This window comes from Pseudonaja textilis, chromosome 3 (assembly GCF_049901715.1).
Source record: "Pseudonaja textilis isolate UNSWEBS1 chromosome 3, rPseTex1.2, whole genome shotgun sequence".
In the NCBI taxonomy this organism is placed as follows: Eukaryota; Metazoa; Chordata; class Lepidosauria; order Squamata; family Elapidae; genus Pseudonaja; species Pseudonaja textilis.
In genome coordinates, this window is record NC_141992.1 from 115,659,094 (window position 1) to 115,670,742 (window position 11,649).

At 37.6% G+C, this 11,649-nt stretch overlaps 1 protein-coding gene and 1 long non-coding RNA gene across 2 annotated transcripts; one reads left to right on the forward strand and one right to left on the reverse strand.

The window, feature by feature from the left end:
- Nucleotides 1–1,467: 1,467 nt before the first annotated feature.
- Nucleotides 1,468–7,223, reverse strand: NDUFS6 (NADH:ubiquinone oxidoreductase subunit S6). The gene is made up of 4 exons (XM_026701015.2): nt 6,801–7,223; nt 3,595–3,648; nt 2,246–2,368; nt 1,468–1,600 (listed from the first exon to the last, which is right to left on the reverse strand). The coding sequence occupies exons 1-4, from the start codon at nt 6,942–6,944 to the stop codon at nt 1,532–1,534; spliced, it is 390 nt and encodes a 129-aa protein (XP_026556800.1). The 5' UTR covers nt 6,945–7,223; the 3' UTR covers nt 1,468–1,531.
- Nucleotides 7,071–9,601, forward strand: LOC148126301 (uncharacterized). The gene is made up of 2 exons (XR_015743078.1): nt 7,071–7,186; nt 8,311–9,601. It is a non-coding gene; the product is annotated as an uncharacterized LOC148126301 (long non-coding RNA).
- The last annotated feature ends 2,048 nt before the right edge of the window (nt 9,602–11,649 follow it).

Consider the following 11,649-nt stretch of genomic DNA (forward strand, 5'->3'; position numbering starts at 1 on the left):
AAGCAACTAGCCCTATGGTTGAATCATCCTGTGCCCCCACATGAGGCTGCAGAGCCAAGTTTAGACCCCTGTGGAAGGCAAAGTAAGTAAGGGCTCGCCTCATCTCTGGTGCTCCACAATGCAGGAGCAGCAGCAGAGAAGGGTCTCTTCATAAACCCCACCAGTTGAAATTCTTTGACTGAAGGGACTGCAGCATACTTCCCTACTTGATCAAATGGAACGGGCTGATGTGATGCAGCAAAGCTGATTCCGTAAGTAACCTGGCCTGCATGTAGGGCTTTATAGGTGTTAACCAACACTTTGACTTGGACCTGGAACAAACTGGCATTCAGTGCTGTTTGCGGACCAAGGATGTTATTTGTGCCTTTCTTTGGGCACCCAATATGGCTGGCATGGCCACTGAAGCTTCAGGATATTTTTCAGTAGTAGCCCCATGTAGAGTGCACTGCAATAGTCCACTCGGAAAAGGAACTGTTGAGGAAGGGGCATTCAGGCGCACAACACAAGCTAGGCAAAGACCTTCCTGGCCACAGGTACAATCTGTTTTGAGCAGGAGCCAGGAGTCCAAGAGGATTCCCCCCGCCAAGTTACACATCGGTCTGTTTAGGTTAGTGCAACCCCATTCAAGACCAAAGATGATAAGATGGATACAGTGGGACTCATCCACAGCCACTCCGCTTTATGAGGGTTCAATTGAAGTCTGACTCTTTTGCTTGTCCAATAGGGGCACTTTGACACTTGTTTTCTCCAGCCTCAATTTCAACTGCATTTGATTTTGCCAACTACAAGGTCATTTCCAATAATCCTCACCTATGTTTAACGTGACATGAATAGTTAAGTTTTAGCTTAATTATTTGTACTTCCAGGAACCAATATGATTTTTTTTCTTCATCTAGTAGTGAATGACTTCTTATGGTATCTTCTTAAGGAAGTCTTAACTTTCTTCAGCGGTGTAATTCAAAAGTATCCATTTTTCTTTATTCAGCCTTTTTGATGATCCAGCTTTCACAGCAAAATATTTCAACAAGGAAAACAATATAACCTTGATCATATGTACCCCATAATGTTAGTGTGATGTAGTTAACCTAAGCAATTATTTGTTGAAGCAGGGAAACTTAATAAACTCAATATGAGATTATCTGTGGCATACCTAAATAAACCAATACTTACTTAACCACAGAATATTCAGTCATGATACTGAATTGCAATTACTACAAAATTCACCATACGGCTTTTGAACTCTCAGCTGGGAGAAGTGAAGGAAAAAAAGCATAATATTCAAGATCATTATAACTGTATCTTAGTTATATGAACTAAATCACTGGATATAGGAACATGATCTGTGGATTCTTTTTCAATGGACAGCTCTAATTTTATATCAATAACAGTTAAGGATGAAATAAAGAGTTCTACATCTGTTATACTCTATTTCACGGTAAAAACAGAATGAAGAACAGGTGTCCACAATGGCTTTTAAATATGTATTTTATTCTATAACGAAAAAAGAAGTTCATAGTCAGAAAGATACATGTCAATGATGATGCTTCTGCTTAAACTGAAGTCCACAGTAACCACACGTCCCTGTTTTTGTATCTTTGTCCTGCAAATATAAACGGTAAAAATAAAATACAATTTTATCATTTCTTCAAATTTATATGTTCATATAAATTTCTTCTCAATGAAAAATTATTTCTCTTAAACATTTCACTCATTAATTGAACTGAAATACAGATAATCATTGACTTAAACCATTTGTTTAGTGATCCTTGAAGTTACAATGGCACTGAAAAGAATGACCTATAATCATTTATGACAGTTGCACTATCCCCCAGCTATTTAAAAGGTTTATCTGTAGTCCTCAATTTACCACCAGTCAATGACTATCGCAGATCCCCTGAAAGGATCATGGGGACTCCTTGACTATAGTGAGGACCAGTGCAGTCCATAAAAAAATTCCATTAAAAAAACTTGACATATAAATTTCTGCAAATAGCAAAATGAGGAAAAAACTGGATTAATACAAAATGGATAATGAACAATGTATTACACTTAAACAATCACTGGAAATATATACTTCTAGTCTAGTGACACACAAAACCGAATACAGCTATAACTGTGGATTGTCAATATATTTTTTTCACTTCCACGATAAGTAGAATAGCTGAATTTCTTAGTAGCCTGCACATATTTTTCTAAACAGGATGATAATAACACTGATTACATATGGACAATTGAATTACATTACCAAATTTATATATACTTTAGGATGGCCCAAAGCTCCTCCACCACCATCACACCATATAACTCTAGTTTCGACTTCACTCACAGGTTGTTCAGCAATTAAATCAATTGCAAAGTTTTCATTGACCTACAACAGCGAATAAAAAGAAGTTTCACTATGTAACAATTCAACCAAGACACTTTGTTTAGCAGTACTGATACAAGCAGTCATCACATTCTCATAAAGAGTAATAATTGAAAACCGGCTGCCTTCAGTAACAAATCTGTTTCACTGATTTTTTTTATATTTGAAACTTGTTTTCCCTTTTCCCCACATTCTGTAATCCTAAGTGCATTTTTAACCCAGAGAAGAAAGGTTGCCCTACTGCAGAATTTACAGAATAAACATCTAATTGCATTTTAATATTATGAATAAGCCAAAAGGGTAAATAAAATTTCATTACTTCAAAAGAAATCTGAAATACTAACATAATATTCATAAAATCAAAAATATCTAGCACTGCATTTATTTCAATTAATAGGGCTTATTTTTCAGGGTGGGAAATAAAGTATATTGAAACAACAGGGTGGCAAAGTCAGAAGAAACATGTGTATTGTCACTACATTTTTAAGAAACAAGTTTTTAAAAGTTAACTAATTTATTTAGCTCAATAGAAAATATCCCTGCTTGATTTTACACACTTCTGATGCAACTACCAATCCCAGATCCCAGAAATTTCCTTGGAGCTTCCTGGGAACATAAAGGTCTGTATTGCAGGAAAGAGAATGAGGAATTCCCTTCTTTACATATATCACTTGAATATATATTTAAAATAGTACCATCTGAACAATGATTTTGAAAGTGTAATAAAAACAATATTCCATGAGACAACACTAAAATATAGTCCCCAACTAATATGTGGGCTACATCAGCATACCGATATAAAATTACGTTTTCTTATGGATCTTGACAGAGCCATCATCAATGAGGAGATTCTTAGCATATATAACGTCAGAAGGAAAGAAATCAATCTAATTTAAATAAAATGCTAATTAACTTTGCCAGATTATTTTAGATATGTCTAAACAGTATTTATGTTGAAATAACTAGCTTGAATTATGTAAATAGCACCAGGGTGTTTTTATCTATGACAAAGTTTTTAAAATGGGTATAGTTATAAGTTCTTTCGATTGTATCACATGCAGGTTTACTGTCATTTGAGGGAATGAAATTGGCTAACTAATAGGTTTATTGATTAAGTCATCAACTGTTTGCTCACAGGCAATGACATTTTACACTGAAGTCATTGAACATTTTATCAATACCTGGAGAAACTACAGATTCACAGTAAACATTTCTGACACAGATTTTACCTCTTTTTGTCGCCCAACAAATCGAACCCTCCTGTAGTCTTTTTCTTCAAAAACCTATAATTAAAGAAGGAATATACTGAAAAGAACATAAATTCTGATTTCAGGAATGTGTAACAGGACAAAAAAAAATGGCTGTAGTATAATTAATAGCATTTTCAGATATTCTGATGCTACAGAGCAGGGGTGTCAAACTCAAGGCCCGTGGGCCAGATCCAGCCCACAGAGGCCAGCCTGGAAATAGCAAAGGGCTGGCCCACAGTGCCTCTGGCAGCCAAAACGGGGCACAAGGCAGGGTATGAGCCCCCACTGCATCCCATTTTTGGCCTAGACAGCCTCCTCCAGCATTTTGCTGGCCAAAACAAGGCCGGCAAAGTACTGATGTCCGTCCCATCTCCACCACCCTCCCCCCCAGCTGGCCCATGGAGAAGTACAATGCTGAGCCAGCCCTCAAAGAAATCCAGTTTAACACCCCTGCTATAGAGTAAAGGAACAAATATTTTATGGAAAACAAAATATATTCATTATTAAATAGAAAAGATCCCTACCTTATTTTACAAATGAATGCTGCTAGATTTTGAAAAATATTTAGCTCTATTTCATGTATACTTTTAATATAAAATTCAATATTATTGATACCATCATGCCAAATATAATGAAGCCAAATATACAAATACATTGTCTGTTCTACTTTGACGTAGTTTATTACACATTTTTAACCTGCCAATCAAACTGGTTGGAGATTAAAACACTTAAATCAGTTGTATGTTACTTTATTTATACTATTTTAAAGGCTGGTGTTTAAAACACATTTAAAATTTAGACACATTTAGAATTATTAACTTACTCACCCCAAAACAATAAATCATTGTATTAAAAGATATTAGGAAAAAATGGATTATTTTTTCACCTGAACATTTTTTAAAACATGTCATGCTGCCAGTGTGCCAGAATAAGATACATACAGAGTTAATTTCATGCAGAAATAGCTGTGAATAACTGGAAGCAAGAAACAAATTACAGGCAGCCTTTACTTAATAACCAGTCACTTAGCCGCCAGTTGAAATTACAACAGACCCTCCCAGAGCCCAATGGCTCAATTTTGAAGTTCCAATGGTCTACACATATACAATCATGTGACCCCATTTCAGATATTTAGCAACTGGCTTTCATTTATGGCTGTTTGCGGGAGTCAACAATAACAATTTTTGTTGACGTGCTGGAGTCAACAATAACAATTTTTGGCACCTTTTGCCAGTTTCCAGCATTACTTCTGGTTTGTGGCTGAAAATGTTCATTGGGGAAAATGCATTCACTTAATGATGTGTGATGTCAGTTTAACAGCTGCAGCAAATAGATCATATAATTGGGTATGGTCCTGTGATGATCCGCTTAATGTCTATTATTGTAATTCTGGACTCAATTATGGTTATAAATTGAGGTTGCAAATGTGAAAAAGATATGGTTGTAAATGTGAAAAAGACTGTAGTAGTAGTACTTCAGGATTTATAAGCACATGGCTTCAATCTCCATTAAGAATAGTTTGTTGCCAGGGTTCCTTCTGAATTGATCATTGACCTTGGACAATCCATAACTTTTATTGCAGGGAAGATCTTTTATAGAAAGATCTTTGGCTGATAAACCAGATTTATGAATACCTAAAAATCTTGACTCATGTTGGTAACCTTGAGGTATAGGTATGCAAAACGTTCTTCACATGGAAGAACATCCCAAATATAAAATGCAGCAGTATGTGTGATGAACCATACCAAAAATTCAACATAACTCTTCTGCTGAAACAGATCCATCTTTTAAACCCAGTCTATGTTGTCATTAGGGTGTTTAAAATCATACAAGGCTCAGGACCAAATTGCTAGTAGAACCAACATTTCATCAAATAATCAATATACACATGCTGTGGAACCTGCCAAAAATGCATTTGACAACTACTTTACTTTTTCTATGGCAGGCACTATGTTATGGAATAAACCAACAACATAGTTAAAGCTAGCCCCTTCCCTATAACAAGTTAGGATGGAATAATAATTAGTTTCTTAATGTTCAGTGCCTTAATATTCATACTAAATTTTCTCCTAATTGCTTCATTTTCCTTTTTAGTTGTACTCTTAATGACTGTTTTAGCTGTATTTGTATGCATATGATAGCAGCAAATAAAATTTCTAAATCTATGGCTAATTAACTGTATGTATATTATTTTTCAGATCAAATGTTCCACTTTAATTAAGATTAAAGTGTATCATTTTTTGACAATATTTAGTCTAACAACAAAATAATCATTGCCACACTAGAGACCTTATGTGCTTATGCATGACATAGCAACTTAAGTATAAAAGACCAAAGTTTGCACTGATATGATACATGTTTTGTTATTTTTAATTCATACCACATCTATAAAAGACAGGAAAAAAATCCAACGACTTATAAAACCTTTGCCTGCTAAACCATTTTTGGGACATATAGCACAACACTGTTTATAAGTTCTATTTTACATCTGAGTTCTTTTAAAACTTTAGAATGGATGCAATATGGATATGATGATTTGTCAATAAGTACCAAAGTCACCTATTATTACTGCAAGCTCATGAATTCCTTTCTTGAAAAAAAAAAAACCCAACCAACTCTGGAACTCTTAGAAAGATAGAAACACAGAAAACAGAGGGCAGAAAAAAAGACCCAGTGGTCCATCCAGTCTGCCCTTTTGAGTCTTTATTTTATTTTATATTTTTGTATCCCCCAGGGCATAAAGAACCCACCCTCTGCCATCTCTTATTTTCCTTTTGAAGTTTTAATTCCCTTGAATATCCAGTTTATTTTACTAAAATCAAACAAATGCTAACCCAAACCTTCCTCTAGCTACAGCTCATGAAGTTCTGATGATGATGGTGATGACAAAGGGATTACTTTGCAGGTGGTTTCACAGTTCATGGGTCACTTTGCTTCCACAGATTTAAAAGGCATCCCATAAAAACAGGCAGAGAAAAGCATCCATCCGCAGGGGAGGAAAAACCCGAGACAAGTTCCGCACATGAACTGCAAACAGACACGCACACACACACCCCGCCACCTCGGGAGTTGGAAAGCATTTGTACCACTGACCCTGAAGCAGAGACGGAAAATTAAACAGGGCGGGAGGAGGGCGGTGTCTCCGCATTCCCCACCTCCCCCACGAGAGGTCGAGCTTTACTTACGTGTCCCGTGTGCGTCACCTTCTCACCGGTCGGGCTTGTCACGACTCCGTAATTCCTCCGCAACGCAATTCGCACAGGAGCCGGGAGCAATTTACCTCTTAGAGAAATAAAGCCCGCCCGCAAGGGCAAAGCGACCACCGCCATTTCTGTAACCCCGTCCTAGCCTTTTCCCCACTCCGCCCACAAACAAAGCCACTGCGCAGGCGCGAGCCTCAGAGGCAGCCGGTTGGCCGAGCGAAACCAAAACCCCGCTCATCAACGTTTGACGCAATACGCAAAAACGTTAAAAAAAAAAAAAAAAAAGCTCCACGTTGTTGAAGTACTGGGCTACTTAACAGGCCGCTGCTGACCGTAAGCTTGGTGTCGTGTTGAGGACTATACGGTTGGTGGGTGTTGGCGTTAACTAGTTCCCCGGGCAAAAGGGCTGATTTGGCGGTAGGATTTGGAAGCGGGGGGGGAGAACCACTGTTCTTGTTTTGGGGTTTCCTTGAAAGCTAAGCGGCCGAACCTGCGCATGCGCGTTTGGATCCCCCTACAGGTCGTTTACCCCCTACAGTCTCCAACCTTGGCAACGTTAAGACGTATGAACTTCCAACTTCCAAAGCTGGCTGAGGAATTCTGGGAGTTGAAGTCCACAAGTCTTAATGTTGCCAAGATTGGAGACCCCTGGTTTACTGCGCAAGGACATCCAATTCGGACTTCTTCCTAGCGGTGGGCGAATTGCGTGTTCAAGATACCAATATCGATTTAGTTACTTTTGGATGTGGTGGCCCATAGTTGTGGGTTGCTTTTTAAAGTTGCGTATGAAAACGGTGGCGCAAATCTACAGTTTCTGTCCTCTGCGTTGTTAGATAACCAGAGACTGTAGGAACAGAGTTGTGTAGTTTCGGGGGTCGCCAGCCCTTTGGACCTTTGGACCTTTTGGACAAGCAAACTCACAAAATTAACTCACAACACACCATGTAGGTAAATATTGATTTATTTATTTTTTATAAAAAAGAACAACTTTTACTGCAAAGTAGGCAGGCAGATTGAGTTGCTCACAGAATCATTCAGAGATCTATCTGCCATCGGCTACCTGAGTCTGTCGCATAAAATTTGCTTGCAGTGAGTCTGTACTGAATAATAGAAGTTTCAGTCCTAAGGAAGGTTTGGCTCTGTTTAAAAGCAGAGCCAAAGATCTAAAGACAAGCTAGAAAGCATGAAATGGAACGGTTTCCTCCTTTCTAGCTAATCTAAATCTCCTGGCACAGCAGAACAGCTGATGGTGGGGGGTGGGAGGAAAAATAGCAATTTGGCAGGCAAGTTTGCCAGGTAAGGAGTGAGTAGGCAGGGAGGAGGCCCCCCTCCTGCGCAGCTTGGATTAATTGCTTTGCGGGGTTGCTCTAGGGGTGACATTTCTCTGCAGACCACCAAAATTTTCTCGCAGACCACCAGTGGGCCACAGACCACCAGTTGGCAAACGCTGGTGTAGTTACTCTAATGCCTTCTTTCTGTTTTTTCTTTTTAGCTTGTTTCCTGGATTTTCAGCATGTCATCTCTGCTCCTGAGAAGTTTGTTGGCCACAACAGCCAAAACACCCTGGTCCCTGTACTGCAGCTCGGCCTCCCGCTCATTTTCTTCCTGGATCCTGAGATGCTCCAACACTGTCACCCCCTTGCTTGGCCCACCTGCTACCAAATCACCGAATGCCCATCTTTTGCCTTTTCTCTCATGCTGCCCACATTACAACTGGCAGCCTGTTGCTGGCATGAAGTGCAAGGTGGCCATCAAGAAGCGCTGCAAAGACTGTTACTTTGTTCGCAAAAAGGGCCATTTGTATGTATACTGTAAAACTTTCCCGCGACATAAACAGAGGAAGTTGTAAAACTGTCTTAATTGCACATTGAGGAGACACAGGGCCAATCAAGTGATAACTCATTGCAGAAAATAATAAGTCTGGAGATAAAGGTTGTGCAAGACTTTGATTTTGTATGCATGAAACTTATCAGCAAAATAGATATAATTATTTTTGGCTTTTTAAAATATTGCTTTGAGAACAATTTTATAGTATAAAAATTGAGTAAGTAACTGTAAATGCTGCCATCCTGGGCGCTATGTAAAATTCTGTCAAAGTATAAAATACAATTTCAATGTGATAGGTTCAAAATCGGAGTGTTTAAATGATGGACTTTGAATTGAAGAGATTAAAAATGCTTACATCTGTTGCATTGGAATCTACTATGTTCATTTTGCTTTCTATTCCTTCTAATAGTAAAATGACTAGGAAAAGACAGAGATCAGTTAGTTGATGTGGCCAGTCAGTGTACTGTGCTGTCTATGTGTATTAAATTCAGATAATAAAGCTTACGAGGAAGCCACAAAAATAAACATTGGCAGATGTCATAAGTATACAAGTTTGAAAATGGGTCTAGATTCTTCCTTTTCTCTATGCATATTAACAAAGGCTTAAAAAGAAAACATCTTTTACAATAAAAAGGAAGGCTTACAGTTTATGTCTTCCAACTGTAGCTTTCAAGTTTGATTATAGACATTTTGCAAGATATGTTGTACTGATGCAATAATTGGAATCTGTTCTGTTACAATTTTGTGGACAGAAATGGAAAAAAGTTGGCAAAAATGCTATGACTGGGATATATTAATTTTTGTATTAGTGACTATAATGGCTTAGTTTTGGTTATTATAAGTTACATCAATTGCAAAGCATACAAACTGATGATCAGTTAATGTCATGGGGATATAAACTATCACACAGAATTTTTAAATGTTAGTTTTAATAAATAAGAAATGTCATTGAAAAAGTTTTCTTAGTGATTCTATAGTACTGTTATGATATTTGTTAATCTCGGTTTATGCTAAAGGAAACAAAGGAGAAAATATGGCCTCTTGGGTAGTTTAAAGCACAGATAGGAAAGATAATTACTTGTATCTGTGTGTGTAGTTTTTTTTAAAAAGTTGGAGCAAAAGTTATTTGTTAAATTTATTTGCCATCTCATCTATCTCTCTGTGAAGTTTGTCTAGGTGGCTTTCAATAATAACAAGGAAGAAAATGAAACTAAACAGACCAGAAGTAAAATAATAGTACCATAAAATAAACAATGAAAAAAGAATATAAGAATAATACATCAATAGTATAACCAAAAATGGATGGGTGGAGAGCAGAGAAAAAGGAGAGAGGTCTACTATCAATCCATCAGCCACCTCTTCTTAAATGGCCACCTTAACACCTCCAGCATTGAACACACAGACGCACACACATTTGCTCCCCAGGCCAACCAGTAGACCCAGGTCTTCAGGCTCTGGAAGGATAGGAGAATAGAGGCAGATCTTACTTAGAGGGTATGGAGTCGGAGTTCTTTGATTGACAGGGTCCAAAATAGGCCCTCAGCAGAAGTAGGATGGATTTGTCCTAGTAGGACAAGGCACTTCATCAATAGTCTGGTCTGGACCATTAAGGTCTTTAAAGGTTATAACTGACACTTTGAACTGCACTCAGAACCAGATTAGTAATCAGTGAAGTTTGCGGAGCCATTCTAGGTACCCCAAAGACTGCTCTCTGCCGCACTTCACACCAGCTGAAGCTAAATGAACTTCCAAGTGTACCCCATGGAGAATACGGTACATTGTAGTAGTCCAGGCGAGAAATGGCCAGGGCTTAGGTAACAGAACAGGGAGTCATGATCTGGAAAGTTTGCAACTGCCACCTGCTCTTCAAATAGAAGACAAGCTATAGGAAGTTGTAGATGTAGGAGGATGTTTATGATTCAGTAGGTAATACCTCAATTTCCAGAAATCAATCCCACATTAAAATCAGTCAGATTTATTTTGAATTTTGTGGCAAAAGTGATTCAACACAAAGCAACTTTCTGCAAAACAATGAACCAAAATAAATAGTTCTTGTTTTTATACTGACCCAGAAACAGGCATTATATGCTATTTAAAGAAAAACAAATCCATGTAACAAATGGTTATGTAACTAGGTCAACTGAAAGAATCTTGCAGGTTAATGCATATTAATGAGTTTAAAACTTAGTTTGCAGCAGAGTGAATAAGAAACCTTGCTCTAGTTGAAGAAAGGACAATGTCTCTTTAAGCAATGACAGGTGAGGAGAAAATTACTCTGAACAGTTACTGCATGGGGAGTTTTATCTAAATTCCTGGATCACAGAGGAATATGCTGAAATTAGATGTGTGGTGGATGGGTTTTTTTTCTATGCACCTACCACGTTAAATCAATGTGCTGCAAAAGAAGCATTTTGGTTCCTTTGTTTTTTGTATATTTTAAAATTAATCCATTTTAAATTTTAAAAGAAAAAAATATGTACATGAAATGTGATTGATTTTTAAGTGTCTGTTGAAATGATCCCAGAGGTGGATCCTTTTGTGTCAATTACAAGCACAGATTTGCATCATAAAGTTCCTGCTATACTAACGTATTCACAGCAACCTAAAGCTTCGTAATATTAAACTACTGCTAAAAGAATCTTCATCTTTTCAGGTCATTGTCATGATAAGACAGCCTCTAGGAATGCTGTGCAGGCTGAAATTAGGCAGAATCCTAATTAAATGCACTATTTAACACAAACTGAACCAAACTAGGACTGTAGCAAAACATTGATCAAAATCTTGCTCTATGCATGCCTAACATGTGACTTCTCCAGAGAATCCAAGTAACAAGATAATTTCTATTGAGATTTATTTTGAGTTAGAATTGAGACAGTAGACTGGCAGAGAAACATGTCTATAATCTAGACCTCTGTTGTCTACGTTATTTAAATGGGGAAATTAAATATAAAATAGGTCACTGTACAGTACAACATTTTATTGCGTAACTCACTTTTAAAGGATT

Bases quoted from the DNA above. Each gene is read 5' to 3' on its own strand.
- NDUFS6 (XM_026701015.2), bottom strand. From the start codon at position 6,944: ATGGCGGTGGTCGCTTTGCCCTTGCGGGCGGGCTTTATTTCTCTAAGA. The intron at 3,649-6,800 runs GTAAGTAAAGCT...CTTTAATTATAG, and splicing joins AGGTGACGCACACGGGACAC to GTTTTTGAAGAAAAAGACTA. The intron at 1,601-2,245 runs GTAATGTAATTC...TTATATTTGCAG, and splicing joins CTAAAGTATATATAAATTTG to GACAAAGATACAAAAACAGG.